At 40.9% G+C, this 22,951-nt stretch overlaps 1 protein-coding gene across 4 annotated transcripts in view; it reads left to right on the top strand.

Annotated features, from left to right (window-relative positions):
- Positions 1-22,951, top strand: part of ndrg4 (NDRG family member 4) — a 69,170-nt gene that overhangs the window by 1,401 nt on the left and 44,818 nt on the right. For 3 of the 4 annotated variants that reach the window (XM_085464823.1, XM_085464821.1, XM_085464820.1), the window contains exon 2: positions 2,497-2,570. The exons of the other annotated variant lie outside the window; for it this stretch is intronic. In XM_085464823.1, the coding sequence (XP_085320949.1) occupies positions 2,497-2,570 (74 nt within the window). The remainder of the gene's footprint in view (positions 1-2,496; positions 2,571-22,951) is intronic. 4 annotated transcript variants of the gene reach the window in all.

Here is a 22,951-nt window from a genome sequence, read left to right as displayed (position 1 = left end):
TTAGTCCATATTTGGCCAGAGGGGATTTTTGGGGATATAGATTTATCACATTATTCCAGAATTTTCTACAAGTATGAACAACATGAGTTAAAATCTTGCTTAATTTCCAGTGGAAGAGATGCAGTTTTGGGTTTTTCTTATAAATCATGTCACCTCCTGCTACTATGCGCCGATTAACAGCTCATAATTATCCGCAATTTTACTGCTCCCTACATCCAACTCACTATGTATTGCACTACAACTCAAAGTAAAAAGGTCACTATCCCCTATAAAAAGCACAATAAGGGTTACTACGTGTCCAAAATGGCAATAAGATACGAGCGATCCTGCTTCCATGTTTCACCTGCTGGTTCTAACCACAAGTTCAAGCTCTGACTTTACATCTTGTGGACTTCATGAAAATCAAAGGTATTGGGAAATTTCACAGCCACGCATCTGTGCAGATGAAAAATTTAAGACAACCTGTCAGATCAACAAAGCATATGAAGTAGTAGGAAAGTCCCAATACCAAGCCCCAAGTCAGAGGAGCTTTAAAAGCTAGCAAGCAGCCACTGCTTAGGAAGCTAAATGTAATTAGCACAGTTCTGACAGTTCACGACATCTGCATAGCAAACATACAATTGCACATGCATAAAGCACAGATATGAATCATTAAGGACTTAACACTGACCAGCCCATCCAGGGTTAGACTTAGTGTTGTTGATGTTATTTTTTAATTACATGCTAAATGGGAAAAATCCTTTATAAACTACAAGATGATAAATAGATAGAAGTCAGATAAAAAATGGACATTGCAGTCACATGACTCTTTTAATCTTTTCAATTTGTTCACCTTGAATTCACGATCAAGGTAGGAGGTGAAGTTTTCTAACAATCTTATGAAAACCCTAAATAGGAAAAGATCTCACGTAGAATTTTCCAATTGATTTGAAACGCGCATCTACTGGGAGGCTGATGGATAGCACTGGTGATATTTTTGCTATTGTCAGCATAAACTTCAAGAGTTTTCACACCTTAAAAACCTTTTAGCCACAATTTGATCTTCATAAAGCTCTGACTAGTTCAAATCACTTTACTTTGGTCACAAGTAAATTGCTTGAAACAAAGCAAAGAGAAAAGTTTGACTTTTGGATGGGGATCACTTTATTACTTTGAATTAACAGATAAGAAATAAGATAAGATAAGATAAAACTTTAATAATCCCTCGGGTGGGTTCCTCTGGGAAATTCGGTTTCCAAAAGCACAGCACTGACAGAAGTTACAGTTACAGAATATTATATATATATATATATATACACACACACACACATATATAAATACAGAGACATATATAAATAAAATATACGAAGGGGATAAATAGAATAAATAGGAATAAAAATAAAAATACAAGTGAATTGCACATTTCAAGTATGGAGTCTATTGCACCGTTGACTATTAACAAAAGTATTGCACAAAAGGTATTGCACAGTGAGGTGAAGAGGCACTACAGCTTAGAAATAGAGTGCTGAAGTCAGAGGCTACATGTTGTGAGATTTGACAGTGTGGTTACGTGGTGATCTCCTCTCTAAAATACAAGACAAACACATGAAATCACATACTGTACTGTTGAAATTATGCTTCTAGAACATTTAACTATTTAGTAAGGAATGCTAAATGGCTAATTCCCCAACTTTAACCTCTGAGCAGAACTTAAGCTGACTGTGAGGTGCTTAGCAGTCACATCAGCTCTCAAGTTGGCTAAACACTTTTATTCTGTTAAGACATTTCCTTGTACAAAACAGCAAGATTAACCTAAATTTCAGATGGGGGTAACAAAACTATGCCTTAGAAGAGATGTCGGGTATGTGAAGCTTTCATTGCTCGCTTTCTTGTTCCTTCTGTTTGAAAACAACTCTTCTTGCTCTTTGGGTTCTTTGCACCACTCCATAGCCCCCATCTCCCTCCCCCCAGTGGCATTTTCAATAGCTAGACAATGAGGCTGGCACTGAGAGCGAGCCACTGCAAAAGCAAAACTGTTATTACCGTGTTTTGCATGCTGATACATTTCCCCTTTGCGTCCCCATTTGTGTTGGATCTTTGCTCTAACCCAGTAGCATCCTTGTGTCTCCTGGAAACTATATCTATATAAATTATAAAAGGTTGTTGCATGTCTTTCTGGCCACTATTAGAGGCCAGTAAAAGTCAGTTGATGTATTATTAGAAACCCCATGGCTTTTTTATTGATTTGAAAATCTGACTAATTAAATATCACTCACCTAATAACAGAAAAGTCCTTTTCTATCATTTAACCTTTACATTTTTCTCCCTAATTTTTTATGACCATTTTCTTACTGACCTCTGTCGCCTGTCTTATTATTCCTTCTGTCTGTTCTCTGTAGCTTTGCTGCATGACCTTTCCTCTTATAACCTGTGAATTTTATTATTGCCTTTGCACCTGCAATGCACCAACGCTAGTACAGTAGTTCTTGTCTCTTGTATTTTTATACCTGCTGCTAGATGGGGCCTGGATTGTTTTGGAACTTCCCTCCCAAGGCTGGCTGCACGGTTCCACAAAGCCTCCTGCAGACCATGTACGTAGGATCGTAAAGCCACTGTACCTACCTACCTACATAACCTACCATACTGTACCACATAGGTCTCTCCTTTATCCAACCCGAGTGGATATACATCTATGGCATTCTCTGTCCATTCGCCCCATTCTGTCAATCAGTCAGACCAGTGTTTCAAGCATTCATTCTGCAGCAGCCAGCAAATGCCCATAAATCCAATCAAAAATCATAATTCTGTTGTTAAACAAACATGCATTTGACAGGAGCAGTCCATCTGCCATATATATATATATATATATATGTATATATATATATATATATATATATATATTTTTTTTTTTTTTTTTTTTTTTTTTAATTTTATTTTATTTTTTTAAACTTTTTTTTTTTAAGAAGAAAAAAACCACACAACAGATACTGGAACAGATACTAGGAATTAGGCCGGGAATAACGCCAGACTCTTGAATTGAAAATTCTCTCTACAACCGTTGGCAAAAACCTCATCCAGGTGACACACCGCGTGGTATGAGCCTCTTCCAGCGTGTGCAGTTTGCTCATCCTTCAGACTCTTCATCGCTTTAATATGCATATTTTTAAATGCATCACTCTATTTAATTCTGACTGTATAGAAAACACCTGAACAGTTTAAATTCAACCTGTAGCTGGGCTTTTGCTAAGCTCGTGCTTACAGGATGCTAATACTACTGTTTTAAATGACAGTGAATGATTTCCTATATACCATTATTTGTTATCTTACCACTGAATTCCCATACTGTTTTACATCCCATATTATTGTATCCTAGTTCTTATATGTAGGCTTGATATTTGGATTATATCATAAATTCTAAATAAAGAATCATAAATCAGTACAGAGATGTACGCAGGAATGCACTAATAGCTATGAACTTCTTCTTAAAGGATGCTGTTGTTTAAGGATTGTAGTTTAACAGATTAGCAGCTTTTAGAAAACTTGGGTTGTACGTATTAACAGTTATTTATTTTGATGCTTGATAAGGGATCTTGGCTCTAAATAAATACACAATCCCAAAATTGTGGTGAAAAAACAAACAAACAAACACACAAGATGCTGGATTTCACCTTTCATAACATCAGCTGAAATTTGCTTGTACAGCTGATCCTAGCCTGGTCACTTTTGTCTTGTGTTTGGGCCTAACTGATTCAGTTTAATGTGTTTAAATACTCCCGTCAGTTTTGTTGGTTCACACAACAATCCTTTGCACATTCATATTTCTGTAAAGTTTCAGTTCCATGTTGGAGTCTATGAGGCCTGACTGGAGATGAATCTTTCTCCAAACTGCTAATGTTACTAAAGCATATCAGCATGCCCCGTCATCGCACACATTGTTTTGTTTTTTCCCCTCGGTGTGTGTGTTATGTTTTGCTGTCACCCATTAATTTTGAAATGCCAGCCCTGGTGCTGACTATCCTGTGTGACTGACTCATTGTTGATGGAACTCCATGTTCCACACATCTCTGCATGCATATTAATGCCTCTTTGTTGCAGAGCTTCACCGTGTGCTCAAAATATAGTTTGCAAACAAAACCGAGTATGCTTCTAAGGAATATCCCTTTAATGTCAAATGATTCAAAGCTGTATCACCTCACGGTAACTGCAGGATTAGTTGAGTATTCTGTCTTGTGAACAACTGAAAAACCTTTTATTGAGAATATAGTACAAGGAGAAGCTTCATACAGTGAAAGTAAGTACATCTACATACAGCTAGAAACCTGTGGACTTGAATGAAGTACACTTGTAGGAACAATAATAGCACTTTTTCAACATAACAATCAGAATAAAATGAGTAAATGTTGCGATTTATCTTTTTTTTAATCTATTTTGCTGATATTTTTTATTCAAGAGCTACAATCATTAAATTAGCTAATGTATCTCATCAAACTATACTTCCCATTAATAGATTTTATTAGCTCAAAAATACATACGGATGGACACTGGTGGACTAAAAATGAATGGAAAAACAGCTGATGTATAGAATAAGTTTTCAGCAGCGACCACACCTTTTAAGCCCTGAGAATTTGATGCATGTCCTGTACTTAAGATGTTAAGAGGGCTCAAGCATGTTCGTAAAGTATCTAATTTCCCATGTATTTCTGGAAAATATTGGAAAATATTTATAGAACGGTACAATTTTCAGTTGAATTTATTAAATATACAAGAAGTATTATACAAAAAAAAAAAAAATCAGCTGATTCCGAGAAGTGCAGGAGGAGGCACTGACGAGTGCCTTTCATGGAGTGCCTGTGGCTATATTGAAAAACTGGCTGAGAAGATGAATCCCAGTGTCCAGAAGCTTGGCAGCAGAGGAATATTCCAGCATGAGAGCAAACCCAAGAAAAAAGAGTTTTCTAAAGAAGCAAAAGTGACGACTGTGAGCTGGCTGAGCATGTTTTACCGAAGAAAGGAAGAATTCCTACTGTGTGACCTTTAATGTCACACAAGAACAAACACCAGAGACATTAAATTAGACAGACATGCCTCTCAATGCACCATGAATTAAAATCTATGGCAGAACTCTGTAACAGCAAACATGTTGTTCCAAAGGAAAAATGTGCCTTTTTAATGCCATTTTGAGACAAAGTCAGCAAACAGATTTGTCTGGTGATTCTATGCATGTAGTCTTTATGTTCCTTTGAAATGAATTAAAATAATGTCATTTATTTTATTTGTAATCACTGCCCAAATACTCAAAGAGATCCTTCAAAATAGAGCCTAGGAGCTGAGATTTGCTTCTAGAAGGATTTCTTCTTGGAGGCAAGCAGTTACTGTGACAAGGTTGAAACATTTGATACCAAAGCAACATCACTCTGGGGTTTACTCACTTTTCCTCCTGACTGTAAGTCATCTTTTGTAAAGAGCAAAATTTGTGGGTTTTACGCTGCAGTATAAAACACAGAATGTTCATGGTGCATTAGAGTAAAAATGATCCGATCGATAAGAGAATGCTGCTGCTTACATACTGGCTATTGAATGCCAGCTCTGTGCTACTCTGTGGTCACTAATGGAGGGCATATATTAAAAATGGAGGCTGGCACAGCACAAGCAACAGCTTCATATAATATGCAGAAACATGACTTTGCCCTCAGGTTCAGATGTAAATCAGTAGAAAACTGGACACACCTCTCATCAGAAAAGCAGCAGGAGAAGTACGGAAATAGCGATGTGATCATTTCTTGATTACTGATTAAGCGTTAAGTGTTGGGTTATTTGTCTAGAATGAAAATAGTATCCTGACATATCAGGAAAATAATCCATCAAGCTAAAAATAAAACATGTGGCGTGTTTCTCTTGCACCTCCTCATATTTCCCTCAAATGGCTGTCAAGCAGCAACAAGAGGACAATTCAGTCTTCAGTTATTAACGCTACAATGTTACAGAACGAAAATGTGAATGTAGAAATATATTATTGAATATGCAACCTTTTTGTCATTAAAAATATGAGAAATGCATTGTTTAAATATATTTCTACATTTCTGTGCATTCTTTTTTATTTGGACGGTCTCTATCTCTCTACATATCTCCATGCACACTGCTCAAAAAAGTGAATCTGGACCAGAGCATCACTGAGCTCCTGAACACCTTCAGGTGCAACCTGGAATGATTGGATCAAAAGATGGATTGAACAATAATGTCCCACTGGTGTTCGATTGGCTTTAGGTCAGGCGAGCGTGGGGGGAGGTCAGAGGTATCAATTCCTTCATCCTCCAGGAGCTGCCTCATACTCTGGCAACATGAGGCTGGGATTGTCATGCACCCAGAGTAACTCAGCACCCTCTGTGCCAGCGTAGGGTCTGACACTGGGTCCAGTGATTTCATCTTGATATCTACCTGGCCTCTAGGGGCCTGTGAGTCCCTCTGTGGACTGTCTACAGGAATCTCCTCTGTGCTCTCGAAACTCTGCTGGGTGACAGAGCAAACCTTCTGGCAGTGGAAAGTTTTGATGTGGCATCCTGGAAGAGTGGACTACCTGTTGCACAGGTAGTTTGTATACCCTAACCCAGAGGTGTCCAAGTCCAGGCCTAAAGGGCTGGTATCCTGCAGGTTTTAGATCTCACCCTGGGTCAACAGACCTGAATCAAATGATTAGTTCATTACCAGGCCTCGAGGGCCGGTGTTCTGCAAGTTTTAGATGTGTCCTTGATCCAACACAGCTGATTTAAATGGCTCAACATGTCTTGAAGTTCTCCAGAGGCCTGGTAATGAACTAATTGGACACCCCTGCCCTAACTAAATACAAGACCAGTGAAACAACAGTCAGACAAGATGAGGAGGTAAACATGTTAGTGGCCTCCACCTGTAAATTTCATGTTTTTGCTGGTTGTCTCATTGCTGCCCCTCTAGTTCACCTGTTTTTATTTAATTTAAGATCAAAACAGCTGAACATGATTAACAACCCTCTCCGTTATGTAACTGATAGGATCAATACCTCAGAGGCTTCACTGACTTGATGCTATAGCCTGACTAAAAGATATTCCTTTAATTTTTTTGAGCAGTGTATTTATTCCAGTATCAGTGGGCGTATGGTTCTACACTCAGTCTAAAGCAGGACCGGTCAGCTTAATGAGCAACAAATCGACACAACACAGACAAATGACGACACATCAGAGCACATTAAGTCCACACAACAACACGTGTATTAGGGCGATTGTGGCTTAAAGAGTTGGCAGTTTGTCTTGTAACCGGAAGGTTGTTGGTTCGAGCCCTAGCTCGGACAGTCTCGGTCATTGCGTTCTTGGGCAAGGCACTTCGCCTACTGGTGAGGGGCTGATGGCGCAATATGGCAGCCTGCCATGTCAGTCTGCCCCAGGGCAGCTGTAGCTCACCTCCACCAGTATGCGAGAGTGAATAGTGGAATTGTAAAGCACTTTGAGGGTCTCGAAAAGCGCTATATAAATGCAGCCCATTAAATTGTTAGTGTTACCCAAGTCTTTAAATAATAGGCATGTACAACACTTCTAAGACTTTTATGTTTATGTAACTCTAAAATGATCTAAACATCTGAACATTAAATAGATTTAAATGTGACAAATATTGACAATTTAGCTCAAAATTTCCATCTCAATGCCTGTTTGGTGTAACACCTCCAGTCTCAGTGAGGTATAAAATGCAGGGCCAATCACTGCTGTTGGGGTTGTGGGTTATGGCCTGTCTTGCAGTGGTAGTGGCATTAAACCCATGCGTCTGTGGAGGAAGTGACTGCGGCTTGCTCAGGAAACCATTCATCCCTTCACCGTGGGTCATTGGGCTTCGCTTCTTGACATCGGGTTCTCCGTTCGGTTCAGGAAAGAATCCACCGACCGCTCCCCTCCCCCATCAGTGTACTGCTGGTGACCACACGCTGTCTGCCCGCCTGTCCTGCTGGCGCTCGTCCTACAGCGCCGTGGGCGGACCATAGAAACACAATCACTAGAAGGGACATTTGGTTGCATTTTTCAGCGCCGCTGCCGGACGATCCAACTGTGCCATTCAGCATGAGCCAAATAAATTCAAGTCATGACGTGTGAATGTCGGTGACTAAAATACAGTGGATGATGATAGTGCTGGGCTGTTAGCAGGTTCTAAAAGTTCAGTTCTGCAGCATCATGACATAACTGCGAGGAGGATGAGACGCTTGCAATGTGAAGGAAATATTTTTTAGAAGAAGCCCCAGAAGAGCAAACGATGCAGAGCCACACTCAGTGAAAACCTTGAATCACGTCAGTCTCTTCATATAAGTTACACAAACAACTCTGGCAGCATTTTACAAGTCCTAGAACCTTTCTGTTTGGGGGAATTGTCACGCTGGAAAAGGAGAGGATTTTTTTAATCCAACACCAAAAGAACACAATGAAAACCAGCCCGGGGCCTTTATTCCTCATTCACCGTGAACACCTGCCGCTGTGCATTCACGTAAAACTCCTGAGGCAGTGTCCCATCATCAGTGTCCATCAAAGTTTGCAGGTAAAGAAAGCAACGCATCACTGTCTGGGGAAATGTTTCCATAGCCTGCAGCGGGTCTCGCGCTGCAATGTGGCTCAGCAGTTACACAGAAAACTCTTGTCTCGATGCATGCTGAGTCATCCCGGTATGAAAATCCCAGAAAGCTTCCTTCATCACACTGTAGCATTTTTATTGGGAGAAATACAAAGTGACTTCTTCAGTCTCAGACCAAATGTTCCTCCCACTGAAAATGCCACATCCAGGTGAACAGAGAAGGAAATTATAAACCACAGGACAAATCATTAAAACTAGGAAGTTCACAGATGTTCTACTGATGTTTTATGTTTTTCCTTTTCAATTCACTTCAATTCAATTTTATTTATATAAAAAAAACAGTCCTTCATGCATGTTCTCCTCAGCCTCTGACTTTGCAAAGACATGAAAACAGCAAAATCAGCAAACACTGAGAAGCGAGCTGTAAGACTTTAGTATTCAACACCTACGAGCTTTGGTTCAGTGTGAAGAGCTGCTCGCCCTTGGGCTGTTGTCCCTTTGGGAGTCTTTGTTTAAAACTTGTAGCAGTATAATGTTATTATTTAGGTCATGATTTTACACAGTGGTGGAGAATAACAGCTACAGGCAGCCGTATGTGTTGCCTCAGCTTTTTTTTTTATTGCAGCTGTTCGACATCAGTTCAAGTTATCTTATTCAACTTTCTGCAAACTTGCTGAGTAAAGTTGCAGCTGTGAACACACCCCTGTGTGTGTGAAACAAGGTGATGATCAAAAACAAAATGTTTACTCAGCCAAAACTGCTGGAAGGAAAAGCTAAGGAGGACCCGGTACAGTGCCTCTGAACATGTCGTCGGTTCCATTACGGGGGAATTAATGAGGTGAATAACTGTATGTGCTGTGGGACTCAAGTGGGTTTCACTTTAATCACTGATCACACTTCAGGCAGTGCCAGCTCCTCATCCACCCAAGAAACTCCTTCAAAGCTGGGATCACATATCAGAATGTACATCAGTGTGGCATTTACTTAAGTTATGCGTAAAAATGATGGCATGCAGACAAAGTCAAAGTCTTGCATCCCTCAACTGATGAATAATAATGTCAGCTCTTAGATTGAGATGAATCAGAGATAAAGCTCATTCTCCTTCCCAGGCTGTGAATCTCATCACTTCCTGCAAATAGAAACTGAGAATTAATGGGTAAACATCCTGAATGGTGATTGCTGGAGGAGTTGAAACAGCAGGGCAGCAACAGTGCAGACATGTCACAGGGACGTGGTCACCAAAGTAGGAGGCTGAGTTCAGTGCATGACCTGAAAAGAGTGAAGCATGACACAGTGCAGCTCGAGTTGCCCATGCAAATGTACTGAGACATTCACCAGGGGGAAAAATACAACACAAAGTTAAATTGGTCTCGAACTGAATTCTGGTGCGAGCTGAAGATACTTTAAAGACGCTTAAATTTGTCTTCAGAAAGCTGCCAATAACCGGAGTGTTTCGTCCTCTTTGCAAATCTAAACTAATGTAAGCGTTATCATTTCACTGCTGCGGTAAGTCCAGCTCTCAGGAGCATGACCCTGTCACACCCTGACTCTGACGTTCCCGCTGAGAGATGAGGTGAAAATAGAGGTCTGAGCGAATGTGCTGTCAAACGTGTGAGCTCACCACTGTGCGGCCGGACCCTCCTTACATCCTCTATGCTGGTTTTCCATTTTAAACTCACCCTGTCTGATTCAGGTCACATTACGTTCTGAATATCCTGAGTATGAATGCACTTTACTTATTGTCTCTAAGCTGCTTTTCTGACTCCAGAGTGAAGCATTTTTTGCAGACGCAAAGCTTTCATCTGATTTCTCTGACGAGGAAACTTTTTCTGCCAGAACAGAAAGTGCCATTGTGTGTTTGTCTGGAGCCGATAGCTGATATTTAATATTTAATCTTCCACTCCTTTTTTTTTTTTTTTTTTTTGCCTGTCCCGTTTGGCTCTTTTGCCATCAGAATTGTTGTCTAAAGGCAAAGAAAGATGCCCAACGGATTTACTTTACCAAATTGACCATCCCAGCCTTGCCGTAATGGTCCATTTGATTCACCTTTTATTGTTTATTTTATTTTCACTTACTGAATACGGGACAGACTTGACTGGGGGAAAGAAGGGGAGAAAGAAAGAGGGAAAGAGAAACAGCTGAGAAGAGGGACGGGGGAGAAGGGCAAAAGACAAAAACCAACAGAACGGGCAGAGAAAAAAAATGCATATATCAATCACCTGGATCACCTGCTGAGAAAGAAAAAAGAAAGCAAGCAGAAGAGAACAAGAGTAATAGAATAAACAACATCACAATGATATATGGGAATATGACAGTAAATACTAAATGTTAAACATTATTGTGCAGCACATAAGATCAACAGAACACAGTGTGCTTTGAGGTAGGAGCCAAAAAGGGTGTAGTTTGTGGGTGTGATCACCCGTGTGTACACCTGTGAGCATGGACGCGCTTGTTTTTTGTTTTTTTAAAAGGTTCCTTCATGTAATAATCTGCTAGAGGGTGTGGGGGGGCCACAGCCCCGTCCTCCAGGGAGTGAAGCAGGTGTGGAGGAGATCAAAACTCCAGACATCCAGAGGCCCCCAGAACACAAGAGACCAAGGAAGACCAACAGAGGGGCAGCTGCGCCACTGTCCCGGAAAGAGCTGAGGAGAGTCCCAGATGAGGGCTCACTCAGCAGCCGCGGAGCAGAAGCCAGGGGGAGTTGCAGTGACGCGCCCGTGAGCTCCGCCGGCAGCCAGCTGCGCCTGAGTGACCGAGCCCCAGGCCGAGAGGCCGGGGGCACCCCACCTCCGAAGTGGCCCGAGCGAGCCCCAGGCTCCAGGCCCGATAAGCGGCCGCCAAGAAGTGAGCCGGTGTGTACCTGGACGCCCACCCCCGGACACAAAGAACCACCAACGCACCGATGTCTGAGGGGGTCCGCCACTGGCAGGGGAAGTGGTGGTGGTGGGGGGGGGATAGGCCTCCAAACCTTGGAGGGCCTGAGATGTCCCCAGAGAGGTGGCACCTGACACCCAACCTGACATATAGACACAGACATACAGGCACACACAGATACAAACATCCATTCCCACCCTCATGCTCTCATATGCACTTACTCCACACTCAACCAACGTGGAGACAGACATAAAGAGACGTTGTACACACGATCACACTCCCCAAGCATACTCTACAAACCGGGTCTAGGTGCCCTCGCCCCTGGAGGGGGGAACTGCACCCAGACCCAGGTGGTGTTTCCCTTTTCCCTGCGGTGGGGGGAGGCAGACCGCCCCGACTCCGCAGCAGCAGGGAGGCCCCACACTCCAGACCGCAGTCGGACGGCCAACTCCTCCTCCTAGTCCTAGCCCCCCTGCTCCAGCAGGTCGCAGAGAACGGGGGTGAGAGAAGACTCCAAACCTCCCTCCACCCGCTCATTGTAATGTTGATGCATGTGTGTTCTAAGGTGCATTTAAAACCCAGGAGGGCTTGGAGCTACCTGCCAGAGAGCAGCAGGTAAGCGCATGGTCCCTCCTGCTGGCCCTCAATGTCTACGTGTATTCAAAATTGAGAGGTGGGCAACGATGCCAGGGGTGAGGTGTACACCCTGATGGTACTTTGGACTCCGTGTATCGTGCCCACCCCCAAGATCCTATATGTATGTGTAATGAGAGTGTGAGTAATGTGAATGTCTAAGTTGTGGGATAAAATTGAGGCAGAGGCAGCCAGAAGGGGACAGAGGGGGGGGGGGGGGGGGGTAGCCTCCTCTGCACCCTGGTGACATACCCCTACTCCAAGGCCCTGCATGTGTGGGTGGTTGTGGTGGAGCGGGAAGAGGGAGGCAGCTGGAGATGGGGAGGGAAGGAAGGGAGGGGCAAGTGACCCCTCCCTGGGGCCAGCTCCCCCGCTGACCCCAGTAGGCACCCCCATACTCCGCGACCCGCCAGGGAAAGGGGGCCCAGGCCCATCCAGACCGGGCCCAGTGCAGCAGCGCCGCCCGGCCCCACAGAGCCCGGGACAGTCCACCCAACCCCACCACAGAGAAAACTGCACCCACCCCACCATCCACTCATCTTCCAGACTACATAAGACAATAAACACCCAGGCTGAGATCTTCCTCCACCTCTCCTGTATCTCCCCCTCCTGCAGAGGGAGCTCCTGAGGAGAGGAAAGCTCCTGCAAGATGTGACAATCTCCCCCACCAGTTGAAGAGACCACCAGGTGGCTCGACGCACCGGCGGCACCCTGCTCCAGGGCTGGGCCCCCATGCACCCACCCGCCCACAACCCCGGCAACACACCAACCAGGACCCAAGCCCCCGAGGCCTGGTCCGGGTCCCAGCCCAGAGACGGAGCGCCCCCAGAACCTCACGCCCATCCCGGACCCACCCAGGGGCAGCCAGGCTACCAGGTCAGTAACCCACGTCCGTCAGCACAGACCCTCCCCTAGCCCCGCTGCACGCAGCCGCGAGGAAACAGTCACCGGAGAGCCAACAGAGCCCCTAACCGGACATGACCGCTACCCCGGGTAATCTTCCACTCCTACATTGATAGCTTGGCTCTGAGGTAGCTTCTCAGCCATCTCCAGACATTCAGCAGCTATAAATATTTAAAAGTCTCATTTCAAATAGTGGAAATAGCTCTGTTACTAATTGTGAGTCAAAAACAGTTTTAAGAAATGTTGAGATTTTTTTTTCTTTGCATTAAAAAGGAAGAAGATGCATGTGAAGGTGTGTTTCTCCACCCACAAACCAACAGCGTAGGTAATGGAGATGAAAGAGATGTTGTGAGTTGTAGGAGTGAATGCTGGGTTGTGTCAGCAAGGATTAACATCTGCTGGAAGCTCCTTTAGGAATTGCATCTACTTAGCTCAATATCATAAAAAAGACAAGATCAAGTGAACAAGGGATGAAACAAGGCAGCAGATACAGGACGAGATAGATGGCTGTTCGGGGACAGGGCTGTGCTGCTGTTTAACATTTTAAGTGGCTTCATTTCAAAATCTGAGACATGTTAAAGCATTTTGATAAATGACATACCAGTTAATCTGCCCCAGAGAGGTTTTTGGAATCAGGTAGTGAAGCAGTCGACAGTGTACTAATGCTCACATTCACTGAAGAACAAGGGATGCAAGATCCGGTGGAGCAAAGCTCAGTGAAGGTGACTTAAAGCAGAACACCAGGAACGAGACTTTTATTGATTCTAAGCTTAAAACAACTTGTTTTGTATCAGGACTGAAACACAGCTATACCATCTTTTTCTTCTTAAGCAGGCTGCCATTAGCAATGCTCCCACAGGCTCCTGATAGCTAGTTCTGGTACAGTGCCATGCAAAAGTGTACACAAGCCTGTTTTATATCAGGCTTTAAAAATGCTTTTTAATGTTTTAATTTTAACATTTTAACAAACTGAAATGCAAATTAATCTACTGACATATAAAAAATTATTTTCTCCTAATTTATTTCTGCAAAAATCGACCACAAAGCCTCGTTTTTAGCACTGCTAACAAAATCTCCTGTGCTTTTCAGTCCTCATTGCTTTTAAAATGTTCAGTATAGAATATAAAACAGATGAAAATCCAGAGAATTTCATTAAATTCAAGCATAAATGGCTAACCAGCAATGTTCAGCAACACCCTGTGACTTCTTATATCCTCAAAAAGTCTAAATATGCCACAAAACCCTAATTTAAAGCTTGGCTGACATGGTTTAAATTTAAGGCATCAAAGTTAAACTGAAGCTTAGTGTTTGAGAGCAAGGAAGCTAAAGTCTATTCAGTTCATCATTAATTCCAGAGATACTTGTCAAATGTAAATAAATTCATAAATTTGAAGTTTTACAGATCTAAAAGTGAATAAATTCATCCTTGAGTCTAAGTGAAACTTTGTGCCAATCGAAGTCCTTCGGAAGTCCTAGAGATATTTCTTTCGCAAGAATGGGATATTTGGCAGAGTCAAAATGCAGCAGCTAGTTATGTGAAGCTCAGTGTGCTCATATTGAGGCTAGACAGGAAGCGGAACATCAGTTCTGTGAGGATTCTTGTTGGCAGTTACAGAATCACAGCAGACCTCCTTTTGGACATATTTCATCCCTGACTTCCACCTTTGTGACTGAGCGTCCTCATTTATTAGCAAACATTTTTTCTTCAAACTATTTAAATTTTTTCCTCCTATATCTATCTGTCTATCTATAGATAGATGTGTGTGATCACAGTGAAAAAGGAGAAGGGTTAGAGACCCACATCCATATCCTTTGGTGGGCAGTGTGGCAGCCATATGTCTAATTAATACACTCGAGCAGAGTCGGTAACCTTGTATCCTCCGTGCAGGAGAGGAAGCTGAGCCTCAGCACTTTTGCTCAAAGTGTTGGAATCAGTGACCGAAAAGCCTTTAGGGCACGTTGAGCAAACTATAGCACTACAAGGCGGGGAGTACATATAATGTGACACTTGCACATCACACCAGTGTTTCTGCCTCACTGCTTTTTATTAAAGGGGCTTCTGCTGGTTTATGTTGGCCTTGTAAACATTTAAACATGGTTTTTGTGACACTATGTCGTCATATTTGTCCCTCTGCTGTCCTGTGCTGTCCCACTTTCCAAGCATCGATTGAGCGAGTGTCCGTCAGATCAGATGGTTCCCCTCCACATGGCAGTGCAATTGATTTCCTGACAGGAAGCGTCACTCTTAGCCTCTATACTGTAACTGCATCCACTTAAAGTGCTTCACTGTCACTGAATGACTAGACCTACAGTTTCCAACCTTCCCCTCAGAGTTGCATAACTAACACAGATACAGGAAATCCGTGTGTAGCTTTACTCTCATGACGGTTTGTTCCAACTGTAGCAGCAAAATGTCCAGTACCTGACAAACTTGAACTAACTGAGTTTTTAGCTGCCTCAGGCCTCATTCAGATGAGATTCACAAGGGTTTTATTGTTATGTTCTCTGATCACTTTCTATAAATATCAACAGCCAAGATTGACTCCTGGTTTTCTGTTCATGTAGTTTTTATCGCACCTATTTTCTGTCTTTTACCTACATTATATTAGTGTATCAATGCAGACAGTTTTCTCCAAGTTGAAAAACCACTATTACCACTGACGTCTAACCCAGACTTAGGAAATGATATGACAGGCAAAAGAAATAAAAGTTATCAAGAGAGCAAAAATAATTCAGAATCTTTGAAAATTAACAAAGTTAATTCATATACAATATATCAGGGAAATGCTGTACTTTGTGTAATACAAATTTGTACCAAAAGGTGTTGCAATAAATCATTGTAGCCTGTATTTGGATTATGGATTAACAACACATTTTAATTACAACGGAGGCCTTCGCCTCGAGGAAATGGGGTAGAGGTAAAAAGAAGCAAAAAACCCCCATCAGAGCATAAAGGTTCAGCAGCACACAGCATTGCATGTGTACTGTGTGCTTACTTCTGATGTGCACCAATATTTCCTATAATTCATAGAACATCTTTTTTTTATAAAGACTTATTAAAATCCCTCCACTAGTTCTCTAACCTGCCCTGAGTTCACCTGAACAGATACACAGTAACAATCCAAAGTGATACAAATGGTTTCATAACCCTACACAAATGAGCAGGGACAAGGAAGCAGTGTGAGAAAGGGTTACCATGGTGCGACACTGAGATGTGTAATTTGGCAAGAGGTCCTCGTGAATGAAGAACAAAAGAGGGCATTATGTGTAATTTTAAAGCAGGGCTAGGAGTGAGAGTGATAATAGAGTTAATACAATAATGGAATTCGTGCCACTATGTGCCTTCCTGGGAATCGTTCTGTCAGTAATGTTTAATTCAAGTCAGTTTTATTTATATCATACCAAATCACAACAACAGTGCTTTTGATTATAAGGTGAAACCCTGAAATAATAGAGACAAATATGTGTAACTTTACTCGTGAAGTCATGTGCAGATTGCAAGGAAAGTGACAGTTTCCTGTCACACCTGTATAATGTAAAATGATACCAGTTTTTAACTGAAGTCTTCCAGCTTTTCACTCACTGTTTCGTGTTGTTTTGTGGGTCACATGTATTATCATCATGTAAAGCAGGTTTTCCCTTCCAGCACATATTTTCTATAGAAAACACCCGACCATAATCCCACCGAATATTTTTGCACAGACCAGATTTTGTACAAAAAAAGTTTCACTTTCACCTTTGAACTTTAGTATATTTTGTTCCTGTTTCCTCTTTCTAGATTGATGACTACACTACTTCAAATTCGAGTTCTAATTCAGCTCTGCGATTGATTAATAAAGCAGTGAGGTGAAGTAAACAAACAAATATAAAGAAAAAAAAAAGAGAAGTCAAAAGAACAAAGACGAAGCTTTCATCAAAGCAGTAAACATTTAAAACGTAGAAAATGTGCAAATTTGCTAGTTTAGATTCATTAAAATAAGAAAATAAATGTTTAAAAGCGAAAAAGGTGAGCCATGCCTGGTGGGACTGAGCTTGGTTGTCATGGCAACCATTCCTAGGCAGAGCTAAAGAGAGAAACAGAAGCATCAGAGGCAGAGAAAAGAAAAGAGGACAGGTCCATTTTGTTCTCAAGAAACTGCTGTAGAGACTGACTGTTTCTCCCCAAACTCGAAAAGCTCACTGAAGGAAAAAAAGCTCTTTTTTTGTTGCTGTTTTCTGGGCAGCATTCCTCAGTGAAAGGGACACTGAAAACAGGTCTGTAAATAACTTCTCACCCACTGACGCTTTGGCTGCCTGACCACAGTTAGTTAAGAGGATGAAGAGAGGCTTTGAAGTTAGGCCCTCCTCTGTGGCAAGTTGACTGTGATATCCACATGCCTCACTGGTCATCTCAGTAGCTTTGCCGACAGTGCTGTTTACCAGATCCTTCACACTGCTGAAGGAGAACTCAGCAGATACACGAGGGGTGGGGAAACAGGAATTTATTGCGTAGTAGAAAACCTGTACCAACTACAGTGATAATTATTAATCGGGTAGAGGTTCTCTGTGAAGACACAAAACAGCAGCAATAAGAAATAATACAAAAGACAAAAGAGGCGCAACTACAACACCAAGACACAAAAACACAAAGAGACTCGAGCTTACAAGAACAGAGATTAAAACAAGAACAGACTCTGATCAACGCCAAAACAACCGCAAAGAGATGCACGACATTCACAAAGAGGGCCAAAGCAACGACACATACACAAAATATCTACGGAGACGCAAAGCAAGCAAAAAGATATACTAAAGTAGCACAAAGACATTCAACCACAAAATGAGCTCAAAGAATATATGATGAGAAAGATTAATAACCCTGGCTCTTTCGCATGACATTTGAGAAATTGTTGTTAATATAAGGACCTAACAGTGTTTTACAAAAGCTCAGGTACATTTTTAATAACCTAATAATTCATTCTAGAAGATCCTAAAGCTTCCACGTTGCAGAGGAAATATGCTGACCTAATAACTTGCTTATGGGTTACGTCCAACTGTGTCCTAAACTATCTTAGAAAACATTTCTTGGGGCAATGTCGACACCAAATCCTACACACATCTAATGGAAAACACCTTCTCAATAGAAATTTAAAAATCATCTACAGATGATCCACAGTTACACACCACACAGACTTCATAGGAGACGATAATGGTATCTTTCCACTAGTAGCAATGGCGTCACAAGGACAAATATAGCCGATGTAATGCAACGGTAATTGATTTCACAACCAGCTGTCTTACATAAGCACGACAAAGTGAATAATAGAGCTGGTGAGAAAGAGCCTGGAAAAAGGCAGAGACGAGGGGATGAGACAACGGCGTGAAAGAAAGAAAAAAGGTTAAAGAGATGGGGTAGGCGTTCAACCACAGACATATGCAAGAGGGGCAAGAAGAGAACTAATGTGTCAAGTCTGTTTAGAAGAATGGACGAAAAACTAAGAGACAGAAAACTGTCAAACAGCTGTGACAAATCCTAAATTCAGAGAAACAAAAATATGCAGAGACAAAGTAAGTACCAGTAAAGAACACCACACAGACAGCTGCAGCCAGTGCTGGGAACATCACATTTATACTCAGACCCACAACAAACTGTTAACTAAAACTAAATATTCGAAGTTTAAAAGTCCACAATGTTTAACTCTTTTTAAGTTGAGCTAATACGTCTGAAAAAGGGATTCCTCTTTATGTTTTTAGTCAACTTGAATGAAAGAGATTGTTTAACAAGTTATTTCAAATACATACGTTACATTAATTTAAATGCAACTAAAATCAACAAACTCTACATTTCTGGAAACGTCTGAAAGAGCAGACGATACTCTGCTAAGAAGCTACACTATTTGTTGCAGTTATTTTCCCCCTGTAAGATTTTATTTTTCAATTATCAGTGGGCCAAAAATATAAAATTAGCTTTAACCAAAGCTAAGAACTAACCTTAATGAGCCTTATATGACTGGCTTTAGGTTTTTCTTCTTCTCTGTATTCTGGGTCCAGTCAAACTTGAATTTGAATCTCCATAATGATACATTTTTAAGCTAAGTTTTTACCATCTTGACATTTTCAAATCAATAGTAACCATATTTAGATGAAAGAGTGAAGATGGTGAGTGACACTTGCTCACACCTACTTTGAATGCCTAATATCAACTTAATGATGATATTATTTTAAAAAGGGGGCACCAGTAATCTCAAAATAAAGAGTGACTTTAGCTACTTGAGAAAATAATATAGATTTTTCAATCAGAGCCCAGCAAACAGAAATATTTTGGATAATGAACTATAAGCTATCCTTATATCTCAGATATATTATGATGACCCTGGAGGCAGGACTGCAACACTTTCTATGCAGACAAATGAGAAATTCATTCCAAGGATTTATTGAGGTGAAATCAGGATAAAGTGCTAATCCTTGAAGATTTATTTTTATCCGTTACATCTTTAAGGTTCAGAGCTCACAGATACTCTAAACATGTGCATAGTGTGGGTAAAGTTGTCATTTTCACTGGATTATTGGTCAGTGACGTTCGTGTCTCTGTACTAGGGTTTGTCTGTTCAGACATTAGACAGCTCACACATTCTGTGCGATACGAGTTGATCTCCACCAGACTGTGTTGGAGTCTGAAGACCCACAAAAGTGCATTCCCAGTTGACATAAGAATTTATAGTTTTATTCTTAGATTACGTTGAGCTGCAGTATCTGTGTCACATCCAAGCAGCTCTGCTATCTTCTGTGACTAAGTGCAATCTCTCAGCTTAACCAGTCACTTCCTTTGTTACTTTAATATGAAGGTAACATAAAGTAATCTATTACATATTACTGGTTATTTACTTAATGATACATTATTTCCATGTTACTCCATAACATGGCTAAACTGTTGCATAATTACCAATTAAAAATATAAACAAACTACAGCAGTGCTTCTCAATTATTTTCTCTTACGTCCCCATTAGGAAGAAGAAAACATTTTGAAAACACACATCCTGCTGTGTGCTGTGTGTGTGCACATGCTCGGTGCAAAAAACCCTGCCACCTACTGTAGTGGATGTGCAATTGCACTTTATTCTAGTATTTATTCTAGCACGGCGAAAAAAGCATGTTCCCTGGGGTCACATTGTTACATTAGTCCAAGACTACAGTCCATGGTGGCACAAATCCCGGTCCTATGAGGACAAACATGTGATCTTTATGTTAGTGTTTATGTTCAAATGCAAAGCCCACTACACGACAATTAATTGGGTATCATATAACTACTGAGATTACGCTTTTCAACAGGCAAACAAAAGCCTTCATATGAAACGGACAAAAAAGGCGTAAAAAATACTGGATTCCTTTGAAAAAAGAGACCCTGAAATGTAGAAACAGATGAATAGTTTTAACAGCTTTCAAAACATCCAAAATAGTTTGATGTTATTGAGTGGTCATACAGGGGTTTCCAGTGAGCGATCTAAAAAGAAAGCGTTAAAGGGGGGATTAGCTAAATTTAAACAGTTTCTGTTTCTATGGGCCTCGCTTTAATCACACCCTGCAAAACAATTTTCATGGTTTTTTAACTTCACTTCACAATTTATATAAACAAAAACACCTCGGTCATGGTCAGTGTTTGTTATACTATGAGCTCTGACATTTTATCAGCAAGACAGCTTAAGTACCTCTGAAGTGCAGCATTGATGAAAAATAACTATCGCTACGATTACAGTTTTTGTCTAATTCTGGTATTCATAGTGACAAATATGCCACCATTATTGTATTAACTGCATATAACTCAAACCCATTTTGACATATTTCTTCTCAGTTTAACAAACTGGAAAACTAAGTGTTGCTTTTCTATAAAGATGAAGGATGATGAAGATGAAATGGTGATAATGAGGCAAAGTGATTACAGAGGAAAAAGGAAGACAGGCAGCTATTCAGTGAGGAAGCAGGACGAAGGGAGGTGTTGTTGTCTGGTCTCTGTTCTCATATTAATGCCCCTCATGGCTCTGTTCCAGTGGCTCCAGAAAGGTCACATTCAGCCATTTAATAAACTAGACAGGAGGGGAAGGAAACAAGGAGGAAAGAGGTAAACAGACATGTGGTCTGGAAGAAGGCTTGACTGACGGTTGTGTGAATGTTGTTTTAAAAGAACTCAGTTTTTAATGTGAAGACAAGTAGTCAGAGATTCTTCTTCTGTTTTCTTTCCTCAGCGCTAATAACACCAAGCAACATGTAACTTTAATGAGCATAAACTCTTTGATATTGCTATTAAAGCCCAAGCTAACGAAACAAAGAAGAGTCTGGGTCTGTGTCCACTAAGGGGCGTTTTATTCTTTTGCCTTGAAGCACTAATGACCTCATTTTCAAAGTGTTCCTCTCAAGCACTTGCTAATGCTAGGTTACAAAAGACTTTCCTCCAGTACGCAACGAGTGTAGCTATGATCCAAAAGTTTAACTTCAACTGAGAGTCCTGTGGCACAGTGGAAAATAACCTCATTCTGATTTGTCCTTGTCTTCCTCTTTAACTCATATTAGTTGGACTGAGGGCAAGTGAAAAACTGTCCTGTGCCCTGACCCTTCTAAAAGCTGAAATTGGATGCCGTGTCCTACAGCCTAAAGAGACACTCTGTCACGTCTAGCTAGCTCAGAATACAGCACCTTAGCATCTTACTGGTTTTAGCAGATACAATCACTGTCTTTGTCACTCATTTCTTGAAAAAAACTATAGGCTATATGTTTTATTCTCAATATCAAACTTTATAATGAAGTGATATTTTTTTACTGCTGGTTTTGTTTTTATTGATCTAAACTAAAGAAAACATTGGGGTGAACTATGCTGCACATTTTGTAGTCTGCCTTAGTGATATTGTAGTTTCAATGCGGGACTATCACATTGTTAAGGTGTCCACTGTTAGTGCAGTCGTGGATCATGAGTTTATTATCTACACCTGCTTTCAGTTTGTTAAATCTTTTTCCATTGTGATTTTTTAAAAATTTCAGCCTTTTACTAATTAACTTATATTTGAGCTTTCTTTTTAAACCCCTTTGAATGCTGGTGGTCTGAGTACACCTACATTAGGAAAAAAGAGTCCAAAACAATAAAACTACATAGTTCAAAATTAATTAAACTATAATAAAATGCACATGGCTCGTCTCTATACAGTGATATTTGTTTCTCTATCAAGTTTTGACCTGATAGCATCTTTGCTATGGTGAGAACAAAGTGACTGAGGTGGCTAGCACATTTTTGTTTTCTAGTAATATTAGATGTTTTTGCAAAAGACTGAAACAAGAATTCTTACTTTAAAAGGCTGATGTGCAGCAGCGTATTCCTCTCTCTTCAGAGCCATGGCAGGGGGGGGGCACGGTATGACAGGTTTTTGATGGGGCTCCCACACAAACGCAAGGCAGGAGATGAAGCATCGCCAAATATGTTTCCAAACCAACTTCCTTCCATGCCAAAGACTAGAAAATATGGTGCAAAACCTTCCAAACATGTCTGTGTCTTGTGGCTGCACGTTACTATGCTATATCATATTTGGTGAAGACAGGACCCCAAAGAAAGACTCTTATTCAGGAAGATATCAAATGAAACAATCATTTATTGAAGGTCAAACCAAGTCCATAGAAATCGCAGTAAAATTAATCTGTAGAATGAAGGTAATTTCATCATGCCACCATATCTCCATCTAAAAATGAAAGGTTTGCTTAACGTATTTTGATTAAGTTTCATGAACAGGTCATAAATTTGTCAGTTAAATTTCATTCACTTGTGTAGTGTCAATTTATTAATAGTTCATTAAGTTCAAATATTTGAATTTGGTAAACCAAACAAAATTCATGTTAATTTTCTCAGAGTTAAAATTAAGTAACGTGAACGTTTCATAGTTTGTGAGCACACAAAAACTAGAAAACGTCACCACATGTTGGATTTCACACACTCTGTTTGGAAAGCTCTTTTTGTCACGATCTGGTA

Source organism: Copadichromis virginalis, linkage group LG7 (genome assembly GCF_057382275.1).
Source record: "Copadichromis virginalis isolate Kocher_CV1m ecotype Utaka linkage group LG7, C_Virginalis_male_GT1.1, whole genome shotgun sequence".
NCBI classification, from domain to species: domain Eukaryota; kingdom Metazoa; phylum Chordata; class Actinopteri; order Cichliformes; family Cichlidae; genus Copadichromis; species Copadichromis virginalis.
Note: the sequence above shows the minus strand (reverse complement) of the source record. Positions and strands in the feature narration are given on the sequence as shown.